The following is a 15,800-nucleotide window of genomic DNA, read 5'->3' as shown; positions in this document are numbered from 1 at the left end:
GCAAGAGCCGCCTTTGCATTTTTCCTCTGCACGCCTGCAGTGACGGGCAGCTTGCATTGCTCAACAGAGCGAGAAGTGACGCTTTTCCGATGCTTAACTCTCACCTGAGTAGAATCCAAGGCATCAAGGCCTACACCTCGTAACTAAAATGCAATGGCACACAACACATTTAGCGCTAATGGGAATTTCATCTTTGAAATCGTTTAGTGGTAACAATAGATCCTGTTTTGTTCAGAGCCAAGCTAGAAGAAGACCTACATCTAGGAAGATCCTAAGAGAGACATACATGAACCCTCCAAGGTCTCCTGAGTAAATTAAGAGCATGGGGAGGGGAGAGCAAGGTAGGGAAGAAAGAATGGGAGAAGAGGAGGGGGAGGAGAGCATGGGGGGTCAGGAAGGTTGGGTTGGGAGAAGGATGGAGGAGAGCAAGGAAAGAGATACCTTGATAGAGGGAGCCATTCTAGTGTTAATGAGAAACCTGGCACTAGGGAAATCTCCAGGGATCCACAAGGATGACCCAAACTAAGACTCTAAGCAACATTGGAGAGGCTACTTTAAATGTCCTTCCCCTATAATGAGATTGATGACTACCTTAAATGCCACCCTAGAGCCTTCGTCCAGTAGCTAATAGAAGCAGAAGCAGAGACCCACAGCTAAGCACTGAGCCCAACTCCTGGAGTCCAGTTGTGGAGAGAGAGGAGTGATGAGCAAAGGGGTCAAGACCATGCTGGGAGCCAGGCGTTGGTGGCGCACGCCTTTAATGCCAGCACTCGAGAGGCAGAGGCAGGTGGATCTCTGTGAGTTCAAGGCCAGCCTGGTCTCCAGAGCTACACAGAGAAACCCTGCTTTGAAAAAAAAAAAAGACCATGCTGGGGAAACCCACAGAAACTGCTGACCTGAGCAAATGATGTGCAAACTTTGATTTCCCCATGGGAGGCCTCAACCTCTATTAGGAAGAGCACTGGGGCTAGGACGGGCAGGTGGTTGGAGGGAGGAGGAGGGAACTAGGATTGGTATGTAAAATAAGATTGATTTTAATTTAAATAAAAATTGATAAAAGAATGAGCAAACCTTGTAACCCCTTAAGTTGATGTTTAAGGCATGTTGCTTTAGTCTGTTTTAGACCAGCCTGCAGCAGAGAACAGTTATGTACATGAGAACAAAGGGTCACAGATAACTCAGTCACTGAGCCAATCACATCCTGACCAGAGACCATTTCCCATCAACAAAATGATTATATAACCTTACTCTTAAAATTAAAAACAGTGTAAAATCAAAAACACCAATAACCATTTATGCTGGAGAGGATGCGGAGAAAGAGGAACACCCCTCCACTGCTGGTGGGAGTGCCAACTTGTACAGCCACCGTGGAAATCAGTATGGCGACTCCTCAAGAAAATGGGAATCAGTCTACCACAAGACCCAGCAATTCCACTCTTAGGCATATACCCAAAAGAAGCACATTCATACAACAAGGACATCTGTTCAACAATGTTCACAGCAGCATTGTTTGTAATAGCCAGAAACTGGAAGCAGCCTAGATGCCCCTCAACCGAAGAATGGATAGAGAAAATGTGGTACATTTACACAATGGAGTACTACTCAGCAGAAAAAAAAATGGAATCTTGAAATTTGCAGGAAAATGGATGAAACTCAAAGAAACCATTCTGAGCAAGGCAACCCAATCACAAAAAGACAAATATGATATGTACTCACTCATATGTGGACCTGCTTTATGATACATAGTAGTGACCATGCTTTATCAGAGCTGTTTTTAATGATGTTGCTCAGATTGGTTTCCTCCCAGATGATGAGAAACTAATTTAAAAAAAAAATGGTGCCAAGTACCACAAGAGCAACAGAACTGTGCTGTCTTCTGGGATTTTGTTTTTTACTTTTTTGTTGTTGTTGTTGTTGTTTGTTTTTTTGTTTTTGTTTGTTTTTTGTTTTTTTTAAATGGAGTGTGCTGGATAATCTCTACAATTTTGTTCAAAGGACTGCAGAACCTGGAAAAGCTGTTGCTGCTATTGATGCATAACATATTGCCATTATTGCTCTTTTTATATAAATATAAGTATATACATATACAAGCAAAAATAAAATAAAATAAAACAAAAACAAACAAAAAAGAAAACATAATTCAGTATATGAAAATTCAAAGTGACTAACCTATAATCATGGAGGAATTATTCATGTTGTAAGGGATACTTCCTTGACTAAACATTTATCACAGGATATCTTTAAATAAACATTTTCCTTTTTGGACATTTAAAAAAAATTAAAAACAATGACCACCATGCCTAGCTCATTAAAGTGATGCCCAACTCATATTTGTGGAATAGAACATTTTAATGGTATTAGTCGAGATATCTTCTGGGTTTGGTATTTTTAATGACTCTGGTTTTCAATGGTGGAAGAGCAGAGAACAAGGATCCTTAGGATCTCTCAAGATCAACAGAAAAGGAGAGATAGTGGGAAAGCTTACCGCCAAAACTTCACCTACATGTCTCATCCAGAGACGAGAGTCTATTAACAAGTTGTGAAAGATGATACAAATAAAATTTAAGAGGTAAAAGCTAACAAATGTGACCACCAGCGTGAGGATGGTGTGGGCCGCTCTGGTCTCCGCATGGACTCTGTGGTCCTGAATGGGAGTGAGGATGTGCTTTGTTCGCTGGTGATGTCTACGTAGGAGAATCACCATGGAGACACTGGTCCAGGTCATGATGCTGATGAACGTGGCATCATGGGCAAAACGCAAGAAGACAATGCCTACACTGAAACCAGAGGTGGAACAGAACAACTTGCTTCTAGGAACAGTGTCATTGCCTGGTTTCTGTGGACCAGTGACTGTCATTGGAATGTAGACATTATTTATGACACTGACCAACCAACAACCATAACAAGAATAACTCACCAAATGTGTCACTCTTCCTCTGAGCACAAGGCTAACCCAATGACCAGGAACAAGAGTGACAAACTGATAGGTACTCAGGACAGAGGTGGAGCACAAGTTTATGCTTCGAGCCACCAGGCGAATGAAGAACTCAAGTTTACATCTGAAGTCAGTCAGCGGAATCCTTGGAGCAAAAACCATCATATTGTTTGGAGACACAGTGATGAGGAGGATGAAGGCATTGGCCACAGCCATGTGGCTGAGAATCTCCTGGGTGGGCTTCATCCGATTGCCAGTCAAGACTGGAGAGAAATTATGGACAAACAGAAAGATGTTGGCCACAGTCCCAACCCCAAATTGGCAATTCAAGATCATCTGAAGAGCTGCTTCCTCAGTGGTTTTCAGGGCTTTATTATGAGCAGACATGGAGAGGGCGTCAGTGGACACTGGAGTGACAATCATGTGTGCTAGTGCTGCCCTCAAGTCTTTGTTCTCTTCTCCGAGCTTGCCAATTGATTTGGAGTGATTCCTTCTCCGGGGAAGGGAGACACTACTGTCTCAGACCACAGGATCTTTGCCTGGAAAACAATGCATGGACATTAACTCAGAATAAAATTTGTGCTTACTGAATTCCTCCTGCCTGAAGAAGAAGGTTGACTGGATGCTGCAATTCTAACTTTACTGATCAGGAACAAAACAACACACATTTTAATTCACTATGGACATGCATATGAATACAGGAAAATGATGGAATGGATGCACAAATTTAATTTCCCTATATTATAAATGTTTATATGCACCATATAAAATCTGGTAACTGAATTAAATTGCGGGAAATCAACTTGTTGAGAAAATTTCACACTGCTCATCGACATAACAGAATACCAATTGTTTCTGATAAAGCCACTAGTGTTCTCATCACACTGGTGAAGCTAGCTTTTCATGAGTATCCCCTATATGAAAACAATCCCCATTTGCTATTGAATCCCATTTATTCACAATTTTACTACCTTAATTGTTGTTCTAAGCAATCAGGTCCCAGAGACTTATCTGCACCATCTCCACCTTTCCTCTGGCACATTTAAAACCATCAACACAATCAAAATTATACCTTTTTCGAGCCGATGCTGGGTCTGCATCTTACTTGGTTATATATTTTCCATAGAAACACTCAGCCTCCAGGCATCAGCGAAAACCCACCATCTCACATACAGATGTCACACTGAATGCTTGTTTCAGTTGAATGCTAATCTGTGAAAGAGACATTTCTTTGAGACTGAAGCAAAACATTGACCCATTTGGGTTCAACTGTAGAATTCCAGAAGGAACAATGATTCCTGTTGGCTTCAGAAGAGACTGTAAAGTCAAAAGGGGAGAAGGGAATTTTAAGAAGTCTGTGGTTGAGAGAATCCTACCTTTGAGCCTCACAAGGATGGGGATGCTCACAGGACAGCTCCTGAGCACAGTCTCTGTTGAAGCATCTCTGAAGTGCCTCACCCACTGAAGACCTTCTTGCTCTGTGTAGATCTTGGTCTGAGGAAGAATGCAAAGAACTTAACTGTTCCTCACTTTCCATGCAATGCTGTGAAGGTGACCCAGCAGAGTCCAGGTTTCCAATGCTCCTAAAATAACAGTGTACTTAGACGTGACATCCCTCAGAGAGCTCATTATGATATCATCTGTGGTGTCAGTCAGATTGTCTGCATGGAAACTTTGGGATACCTCCATTGAGGGAAAACTCATTTATCCCCAAAGCAATACTCCTCATTTTTAGCTTCTGGTAATTTATGATGATGCCTAGAAGTTTTTTCAGATCTTAATGAGTAGTTGGGCAGAAGTTAGAAAAAATTTTCCATGTTTCCTTTGGGAGAATCTAAGTTCTTAATTGATCTTGAAGTCAGGTGTGGATCGGTGCACTCAAGGGCAGATCAAGGGATTCCTTATGTGTCTTTCCAGGGAGTACTTTTCTCCATACTGTTCACTCTTGCAAGGACGTGCTGACACCAAATCCTTCCAGAAATCCATTAACATGTCATTTGGAGACTGTTATTCTTCAGGAAGTTGTTTCATTCTATATTTTCCCGTTTTGTTCCCAGGGCATTTAAGTCTGACAAATCTATTAACTAAAGCCAGTGTTCCCCTCATGAGTCCTGGGGTTACTCCACTTGTTTTCAGGTAAATCATGATTTTTTTTCTGATACACTCCTGAGTCCTTGTCACAGGCATGATAGACTGTGCTAGTATCTAGAGAATCTGCTGTGTAAGGAAGCAATCCTGGACATACAGTCAAAGATATGGATGGAGCAACCACTAAGAAATAAATAGCTCAACCACATTTGCTAATGCTCTAGGTTTCATAGAAAACTGTGGACTTAGTTTTTGATTTCTTCAAAGATGAAAAGTGAAAATTCATGTGATAACTATTGTCTTAGACACAGTCAAAGAACATTCACTTGAATGTGTGAGAAGCAAGCTATCATTATGCAGTATTTTTCCTAGTGAACATGCTAGCCATTTGGGATGGCTATATGTGGAAACTAGACATAAAACAAAGAATAATGTATCGTTTATTGCTCTGGTACCTTATGATAGTCTAGGACAAGCACACATCCCTGTTTTCAACTGAAAATTTTTTGTTGGCCAATTGACAATTATGCATGGTACATTACACTCACAAATGAATATTTGGATACGTGGAATTTTTTGAAAACCAACAAATACACAATTTTTTCCTTGTCTCCTGGGAAATCCTGTTCATTTGAAAATGAGCGTTCATGATTCCCAGCCTACAATCCACACTGCCAGAGAAGCTAGTAAATAAGGAGGACCCAAAGAGAGACATACATGGTCCCCTGGAGAAGGGGAAAGGGACAAGATCTCCTGAGCAAATTGGGAGCATCAGGGGAGGGGAGAGGGAACCTGGAGAAGGAGAAGAGAAGAGGAGGGGTGAGGAAGACATGATGGGGCAGGGAGGTTGAGTTGTGGGAAGAACAGAAGAGAGCAAGATAAGAGATAATATAATAGAGGGAGACATTTTAGGTTTACAGAGAAATCAGGCACTAGGGAAATGTCTGGAGATCTACAAAGATGACACCAACTAACAATCTAAGCAACAGAGGAGAGACTACCTTAAATGCCCTCCCCAGTTAATGAGATTGATGACTGACTTATATGCCACCCGATAGCCCTCATCCAGCAGCTGGTGGAAGTAGAAGCAGACACCCACAGCTAGTCACTGAACTGAACTGGAATCCAGATGCAGAGAAGGACGAGTGAAGAGCAAAGGGGTCCAGACCAGGCTGGTGAAACCCACAGAAACAGCTGACCTGAACATTGGGGAGCTCTTGGTCCCCAGACTGATAGCTGGGAAACCAGCATGGGACTGATCCAGACCCCAGGAACATAGGTTTCAGTGAGGAAACCTCAGAAATCTATGGGACCTCCTGTAGTAGTTCAGTACTTATCCCTAGCATAGGTGTGGACTTTGGGAGCCCAATCCACATAGAGGAATACTCCCTGAGCCAAGACACACGGGGGTGGGCCTAGGCCCTATCCCAAAGGATACCATAGACTCTGATGACACCCTATGGAAGGCCTCACCATCCAGGGGGAGCAGAAAGGATATGTGATAAGTAGGGTTTTAGTTTCGCCTCCAAGATGGCCCCTGCAGGAGGCAAATGTTCAATTCTTAGGGATTGGAACCCTATCTCAAGTAAAAGAAAGCACAAGATGGGTTGAGTGTATAGGGCCAGAAGGACACAGAGGAAGCCTGAGGCCATATATGGCTGACATAGTGATAACTCTGTGGGACTGTGATCAGTTGCAGCAATGGAATACCCAGATTAACATTCTTCCAGTATCAGGTATGAATCATAAACAAGCTCATGGTGGTGGGAAAAATATTGTAACGCACTACAGAAAACAGATACAAACCATCAGGATGTGTTTAACAGAATGCAAATGCCAGACTTACAGAGGAATTGAAAGCCCTACCCTTAAAATGGCTAACAGATGAACCTGTCTTGGTAGGGCAATGGCTGATGACCTCTGAGAAGCCAGAGGCTTTAGAAAAGCTGGTTCAGGAACAGCTAAATGCTGGACATACCGAAGAATCTACTAGCCTTGGAATTCTCCCGTATTTGTTATCAAAAAGAAATCTGGTAAATGGAGGATGCTTACAGACCTGAGAGCCATTAATAAAGTAATTCAGCCTACGGGATGCCCTTGTCTTCTCTGATACTTAAAGGATGGCCTATTATAGTCGTTGATTTAAAAGACAATGACAAGATTCATCATTAATTAATAGGAAGTGTTCTAGAAGCCTCAGAATTTCGTAAAAACACCATGTGAATAGCAAAGGTTTAAAAAAGAATTTCCCCATCACTTGGCAACAAGCCAAGGAAATAGTAAAAAGGTGTCCTACTTGTTCATTCTATAGTCAAACTCCATTATCATCAGGCAGTAATCCCAAAGGTATACATAGAAATGAAATTTGGCAAATGGATGTGTTTCACTTTGCAGAATTTGGAAAATTAAAATATGTGCACCATACAATAGACACATTTTCAGGGTTTCACTGGGCCACTGCTCTTAGTGAAAAGGCTGATTCTGTTATCACACACCTACTAGAGGTGATGGCAGTTATGGGTATACCTGCACAAATAAAAACTGGCAATGCTCCAGCATGTGTCTCCAGCAAGTTGGAACAGTTTTTTAAGTATTATAACATAAAGCACATAAAGGTACCACACAATCCTGCAGGACAAGCAGTGGTTGAGAGATCTAATTGCACTTTAAAGGAAATGCTCTATAAACAGGCAGAGGGAACAAAGACCCCCCAAACACAGATTACATAATGCTTTACTAACATTAAACATTCTTAATGCTAATGAGAAAGGACAAAGAGCCACAGAAAGACACTGGACAATAGAAAAAATTTCTGAACTAAATCAGTCGATGTACTCCAAGGATGTACTATTGACTTCAGTATGGAAACCAGGATATGTGTTGACTTGGGATAGGGGTTTTGCCTTTGTTTCCACAGGAGAAGAAAAGCTTTGGATACCACCAAAGTTGATCAAGATTCCGTTCAAACAACAGAAACCCCTCGATGAGGAGAAATGACAGGTCATCCGTCAAGGTATATCTCACAAGTTGTATGGAGACCTCACAAAGGAAGGGGTAGTGTTTTGTTCTTGTCTTGACAGGAAAACCCATCTCCAAAAAGCAAAAAGACCCTGAACATGTAGATGCCTAAAGACATCCAAAAACAACATCAAAGGAAGAATCTGATACATGGTACCAATGTCTAAATCTGTTAAACTGTATCTACACAAAAATCTATTTCTCTTTACTTCCTAATACTTTTTTAGCCCCAATTCACTCAAACCAACGCTGGCTTTGGTGTCGGGTTTGGCTTTCCTCCTCTAAATACAAGCATGTTGTTAAAATAAAATTCAGACTTTCTGTATTATATCAAGAAGCCAATTGATGTAAATTGAAGAAGAAAACAAAATCTAGGGACTGTCATTTGTCTAAGCTCAATTCTTTCTCTGAAAACCTAATTTCCCACATATTTATTATCTTCCTGATTTTTGCCTTGCCCAGTATGCATACCTATAAAAGTTGAAATTTCTGTGTTGATATTAATGTTTAAGTCCTGTTACGATAAATCTTCCCGCAAAAGCTGCCGAGCCCCACCGCCACGTGTGAGCTTTATGCCAGCCGCCCGCCCTAGTTAGGGCCCAAATGAATACACAGAAACAACTTGTATTAGGTTCAAAGCTGCTTGGCCAATGACTAGGACTCTCATCTGTTATCTCAGTCTTAACTATCATAAATCTATATATTTTATAAAACTTATCTTATCGGACGCCTTATTGGCGTCCCTCCTTGCTGGTGGCTCACATCCTGCCGCTGGAGCAGGAGCGGAGGGGACAAGAGGGCCCTTCCTGTTTCTCCTTCGCTTAAATGTGAGTCTTCTTGCTATGTCATTTTCTGTCTGGATCAGCACTTCTCTACTACATTTCCCAGAATCCTCTTTGACTCCTAGTCCTGTCTAACTTCCTGTCTCATTGGCCAAACAGTATTTTATTTAACAATCAATAAGATAAACATCCACAGAAGTACTTCCCCCATCAAAGTCCTCCACAGCAAACAAAGAATTTCCTAACAGCAATCTTTGAATTCTCCGGAAAGAAAATGGGGCCCCACTTCATCTATTCCACTTAATCCACTTTGACGCCTTTGACCTGACAATTGCCACCCTAAAGCCAGTTTGGGACTATATTGATCTAGACAACGCCAGACTAGCTAGTTGAAACGGTGCGCCTTCTTATTACACTCTGGCCAGAGCTTCAGATAAGAACTTCAGTCAAGCATCTCCCGCCAAACAGAGACTGGGTACAAATGTTACAGCTAGTCAGCAAGAGACTTTCGTTACTCTAAAAATTCTCTTCCTACAGGATCCCATGAGGGTATCCTGGTCCCTTTGCAGCAGGAAGTAATTCTAAGAATACAACTGCCCCCCTTTCCCTACTGTTGACACTAAGGGACAATTTACACCTGTTTAGGGTTTGGTTTGGAAGGAGGTGTTCAGACTCGCGTATCTCTTTTAGATAAGTTTAGGGTATGGATGGGAAAAGTATGGTTAGAATGGGATGAAGGCAGATTAATATATCTTCTTGTGATTTACCTTAGCTATCGACAACTTACATTGTTATAGATTGTCATATGCTATAACTTATCTACGATCAAGTTGTATTCCTTTCTTGGATAATTTGTATTTTACATTTTGTCGTACTAGGTAAGGTCCTCTTTCTACTTACAATGTTTTGTGCATGGATATCCTTATCATATCCTATGTATATATGACTTTACTTATGTTTAAGATGTTCTATATTTTGACACAATTCAGGATAATTTATCATGTTGCACTAAACAGTTCTACCTCTGATTAAGACACTTCAATGTGCCAGGTGTTGGTGGCGCACGCCTTTAATCCCAGCCCTCGGGAGGCAGAGGCAGGCAGATCTCTGTGAGTTTGAGGCCAGCCTGGTCTCCAGAGCGAGTGCCAGGATAGGCTCCAAAGCTACACAGAGAAACCCTGTCTCGAAAAACCAAAATTATTATTATTATTATTATTATTATTATTATTATTATTATTATTTTATGGAGATGGCAGAGGCCCTGGAAGAGGGAATGGAAATTTCCCCTTAAAGAAATTGAGAAAAGACAAACAAAAATTAAAAGAAATCAATAAATGCCTTTTTAAAGGTCAAGAAAAAGCAAACAGGAGAAGAAAACAGTTCAAGACTAGAAAATTGAAACAGATGCAATAAAGAAAACACAAACCAAGGGAATCCTGGAAATAGAAAAATCTGGGTAACCAAACAGGAACATCTCCAGGTAAGCATCTCCAACAGAATACATGAAATGGAAGAATCTTAGGTGTTGAAAACCTGACAGAGGAAAAGATTCATCGGTCAAAGAAAATGTTAAATCCAACAAATTCTGAACACAAAACATCCAGGAAATTTTGGATACAATGAAAAGACCGAGCCTAACAATAATAAGGATAGAAGAAGAAGAATTCCTGCTCAAAGGCACAGAAAATATTTTCAACAAATTCATAGGAGAAAAATTTCCCAACCTAAAGAAGGACATGCCTAAGAAAGTACAAGAAGCTTACAGAACATCAAATAGACTAGACAAAAAAAAGAAAATTACTAAAGTTTAAATCACACATAAAACCCCACACATTCACTGTGGGAGACTTCAACACCTCACTCTAACCAATGGGCAGGTCTACCTACCAGACAGAAACTTAGCAAAAAAATAAGGGAACTAACAGATGTCATGACTCAAATGGATTTGATAGGTATTTACAGAAGATTTCACCCAAACACAAAAGAATATACCTTCTTTTCAGTACCTCATGGAACCTTCTCTAAAATTGAACACATACTCAGTCACAAAGCAAATCTCAACAGATACAAAAAATTGGAATAACACCCTGTATCTTATCAAATCACCATGGGTTAAAGTCAGAATTCAGCAACAACACAAACTACAGAAAGCCTATAAACTCACGGAAACTGAACAACTCTCAACTGAATTACCACTGGGTCAAGGAGAAACAAAGAAAGAAATTACAGACTTCCTAGATTTCAGTGAAAATGAATGCACATCATAGCCCAACTTATAGGACACTTTGAAAGCAGTGCTAAGAGGGGGAGTTCATAGCACTAAATGCCCACATAAAGAATTTGGAGAAACCTCACACTATTGACTTAACAACAGCACACCAGAGCTCTAGAAAAAAAGAAGCAAACTCGCCCAGGAAGAGTAGACAGTAGGAAATAATCAAACTCAGGTATGAAATCAACAAAAAGAAACAAAAAAAACAATACAAAGACTCAATGAAACAAAGAGTTTATTCTTTGAGAAAAATCAACAAGAGAGAAAAACCTAACTGAGATAGACAATTAATATATGGGACCTCCTGACACTGAGAAGCTTCTGTAAGGCAAAGGACACAGTCAGTAAGACAAAACGGCAGCCTACAGAATGGGAAAAGGTCTTCACCATCTGACAGAGGGCTGATCTCCAAAATATACTAAGAACTCAAGAAACTAGTCACCAAAATACCAAATAATCCAATTAAAATTGGGGTACAGATCTAAATGGAGAATTCTCAACAGAGGAATCTCAAATGGCCAAAAGGCACTTAAGGAATTGCTCAACATCCTTAGCCATCAGGGAAATGCAAATCAAAACAACTATGAGATACCATCTTATTCCTGTCTGAATGACTAAAATCAAAACACCAATGACAGTTTATGCTGGAGAGGATGTGGAGAAAGAGGAACAGTCCTCCATTGCTGCTGGGAGTGCAAACTCGTACAGCCACTTTGGAAATCAGTATGGCGGTTTCTCAGGAAAATGGGAATCAGTCTACCTCAAGACCCAGCAATCCCACTTTTAGGCAAATACCCAAAGAATGCATAATTACACCACAAGGACATCTGTTCAGCTATGTTCACAGCAGCATTGTTTGTAATAGCCAGAACCTGGAAGCAACCTAGATGCCCCTCAACTGAAGAATGGATAGAGAAAATGTGGCACATTTACACAATGGAGAACTACTCAGTGGGGAAAAAGAAAAAAACACTGACATCTTGAAAATCGCAGGCAAATGGATGGAACTAGAAGAAACCATCCTGAGTGAGGTAACAAAGACACAGAAAGACAAACATGGTAAGTACTCACTCATAAGTTATATTAGACATTGAGCAAAGGAGAAGCTGGGAAACGAGGAGGACCCTAAGAGAAGAGGAAACGGACCAGATCTCCTGAGCAAATTGGGAGCCTGTGGGGAAGGGGGAGGCATGAGGAAGAAGAGAGCAGAAGCGGGGAGGAGAGCATGGGGGGTCGGGAAGGTTGGCTTGGGAGAAGGATGGAGGAGAGCAAAGAAAGAGATACCTTGATAGAGGGAGCCATTACAGGGTTAGCGAGAAACCTGGCGCTAGGGAAATCTCCAGGGATCCACAAGGATGACCCCAACTAAGAATCTAAGCAATAGTAGAGAGGCTTCCTTAAATGCCCTTCCCCTATGAGACTGATGACTACGTTAAACGCCATCCTAGAGCCTTCATCCGGGAGCTGATGGAAGCAGAAGCAGAGACCCACAGCTAAACACTGAGCCGACCTCCTGGAGTCCAGCTGCAGAGAGGGAGGAGTCAAAGGGGTCAAGAACATGTTGGGGAAACCCACAGAAACAGCTGACCTGAGCAAGGGGGAGCTCGCGGATTCCAGACTGACAGCTGGGGAACCTGCATAAGACCCAACTAGGCCTCCTGAATGTGGGAGTCGTTTTCTAGCCTTGGGCAGTCTGTGGGGCCTCTGGCCGTGGGACCAGGATTTATCCCTAGTGCATGAACTGGCTTTTTGGAGCCCATTCCCTATGGAGGGATAATCTCTCAGCCTAGATACAGAGCCTAGTTCTGACCCAAATAATGTGGCAGACTTTGATGGTCCCCAATGGGAGGCCTCGGCCTCTCTGAGGCGTGCGTGGGGGGTGGGATGGGGTGGGATGGGGTGGGTGGCTTCGTGGTGAGAGTGGGAGGGTGGGAGGGAGAGGGTACTGGGATTGGTGTGTAAAATAAGACAGTTTTTAATCTAAGTTTTAAAAAGAGATGAAATCCGTGGGTAGAGGAAGCCATTGATGCTAGCCTGGTATAGAGCGCCACCTGGTGTTTTCAAGGAGGTATTGCTCCCAAGACCATGAAGTACAACAGCCAGCTCACATCTCACACAGGAATTCTGGGCACACAGGCGACCTAGACATGAGCTAAAGAAGAACAATGGCAATGGGCGTGATCGTACGGATGGGGAAAAGCCCACGAGTGCTCAGCCCTACACCAAGAGCCACAACAACTAAGGGATGCTGGGAGAGGGAGGAGAGTCTTTCCTAGGGACGAGCACTCCAGCTGGTTAGCCAATGGTCAGCCCTGCAAAGATACGTGCAAGTCCCATTACACGGACTGAACAGGTTATTCTTAGGAATGCAGATGTATACGCGTACCATGTAACAGCCATTAATGGACAAAAGAGGGCAGGAGTCTGAAAGCGCAAGGAAGGGCATATGGAAGGGTTTGGAGGGAGGGAAGGGAAGAGGGAAACGATGTAATTATAATCTCAAGAAATAAAAGACTAGCCGGGCGTTGGCGGGCGCACGCCTTTAATCCCAGCACTCGGGAGGCAGAGGCAGGCGGATTTCTGTGAGTTCAATATCAGCCTGGTCTACAGAGCAGTGCCAGGATAGGCTCCAAAGCTACACAGAGAAACCCTGTCTCGAAAAACCAAATAATAAATAAATAAATAAATAAATAAATAAATAAATAAATAAATAAATAAACTAACAAATGATAATCAAAGAAAACAAAGAGATAAAAAGAGAAATAGGAGGACCATGACAATGATGACAAACTTTGTGGCCAGTGAGATGGCTCAGCTGATAAAGGAGCCTGCTGCTGAGCCTTGCAACCTGAGACCCACACGGTGGAAGGAAGTTGTCCTCTGACCTCTACACACACACACACACACACTTTAAAGTGTATCTGCAAATAAATAAGTATTACATTTGGGGGCAGTTGAGAAGGGGTTTCTCTGTGTAACAGTCCTGGCTTTCCTGGCACTCGCTCTGGAGACCAGGCTGGCCTTGAACTCACAGAGATCCACCTGCCTCTGCCTCCCAAGGGCTGGGATTAAAGGCATGCGCCGCCGCCACCACCTGGCACAAATAAATACCTCTTAATTTAGAAACAAAATAGTTAAACCGTCTTCAGGAAGCCCACCATTTATAAAATGAATACCTGTTAGTAAAAGAATTCACATGAAAAGAAGACCATAGACAAATGTCCATGAGGAATGCAGAGGGAGCTATCCACGGTGAATAAAACAACCCAGGTAAAGTCAATTTCACCTGAAGAGATCAGCCACTATCATGCCAGATCAACCACGTCCCAGGGACGTGCTAAACACAAATCAATAGACAGATTCATGTTAAGAGAATAAATGATAAGAGCCATATGAGAATTTCAGTACCACAAAACACACACACACACACACACACACACACACACACACACACACACACACACATTTGGCAATATTAAGCCTATTTTGGGCTGAGGAGATGGCTCAGTGGATAAAGTACTTAGCATGCATGAGGACTGGCATTTGAGTCCCCAGAACCTCTGAAAGGCTAGACAGCTAACATACATCCGCAATCCCAGTGTTTCTACAGCAAGATGGGAGGTGGATCCAGGTAGATCTCTGGTGGGCTAGCCTCGTGTACACAGAGGTGAACAAAAATCAAAGGTGAGGCCGCGCCTGCCAGAATACCAGGTAGGTTGCAAGCAGACATCCTCCACTCTCTCTGTTACCCCAGCCCCATTCTCAGCTTCGCAGATTCCCCTCCCCTCTGTCCATACCGCCTGAGGACCGCCATCCGGGTCTTCCCACCCTTCCTTGTTGCATTGTTCCGGCCCACAACTCAGGTAGACACCTCCTGCTCAACCACAGGCCACGCCTGCCAAAAGAACAGGTTGGCTGCCACCAGACCTCCTCACTCTCTCTGTTCCCCAGACCCAATTCTTAGGGTCACCCCTAGAGCTGCAAGAGACATCTCCCCCCGGCCTCCAACACGAGCAAGCAGTCCCTGTGAACACACCAAGTGAGCATGCCAGGAAAAGAGGCAACACACTCCGAAAATCCAGAAAAGAAACAGAAACCAAGGAACAAAATGCCCACCCCACAAAAACATACCCAGAAATAAGCACCTAGACCTAAATCACCCCAAATCCAGATGTATAGACAACAGCATAAGACCACAGTCAATAACAGCCAGGGCAATATGTCTCCTCCATAGTTCAACTATCCTGTCATAGCAGGCCCTGAATATTGCAACATAGCTGAAGCATGAGAACCTTCAAACCAACTATATGAAGATGATAGAGATCATTAAAGAGGAAATTAATAAAACCCTTAAAGGAATCCAGGAAAACACAAACAAACAACTGTAGGAAATGAATAAATCCCTTAAAGAAAGCCAAGAAAAAAACAGTTGAAGGAAACAAAACTGTTCAACACCTGAAAACAGAAATAGAAGCAATAAAGAAAACATGAACAGAGGGAATTCTGGAAATGAAAAATTAGGAATTCAAACAGGGACTACGGAAGCAAGCTTCACACACACAAGAGATGGAAGAGAGAATCACAAACATTATACATACTATAGAGGAAAATGTTAAATCTAAAAAATTCTAGACACAAAGAATCCAGGAAATCTTGAACACTGGGGAAAAAAAGACCCAACCTATGAATAATAGGAATACAGAAA

The 15,800-nt window shown here is 42.3% G+C and overlaps 1 protein-coding gene across 1 annotated transcript; it reads right to left on the bottom strand.

Moving 5' to 3' along the window:
- Positions 1–2,404: 2,404 nt before the first annotated feature.
- On the bottom strand, positions 2,405–4,147 carry LOC100770078 (vomeronasal type-1 receptor 4). Its single transcript, XM_027430789.2, has 2 exons — positions 4,008–4,147; positions 2,405–3,474 (listed from the first exon to the last, which is right to left on the bottom strand). The coding sequence occupies exon 2, from the start codon at positions 3,356–3,358 to the stop codon at positions 2,405–2,407; it is 954 nt and encodes a 317-aa protein (XP_027286590.1). The 5' UTR covers positions 3,359–3,474; positions 4,008–4,147.
- Positions 4,148–15,800: the final 11,653 nt, after the last annotated feature.

Source organism: Cricetulus griseus, chromosome 9 (assembly GCF_003668045.3).
Source record: "Cricetulus griseus strain 17A/GY chromosome 9, alternate assembly CriGri-PICRH-1.0, whole genome shotgun sequence".
Taxonomy (NCBI): domain Eukaryota; kingdom Metazoa; phylum Chordata; class Mammalia; order Rodentia; family Cricetidae; genus Cricetulus; species Cricetulus griseus.
This window is presented reverse-complemented; position numbering and strand designations above follow the sequence as displayed.

What these genes read in the sequence shown, in the direction of transcription:
- LOC100770078 (XM_027430789.2), bottom strand. Translation starts at nt 3,358, where the DNA reads ATGATTGTCACTCCAGTGTCCACTGACGCCCTCTCCATGTCTGCTCAT.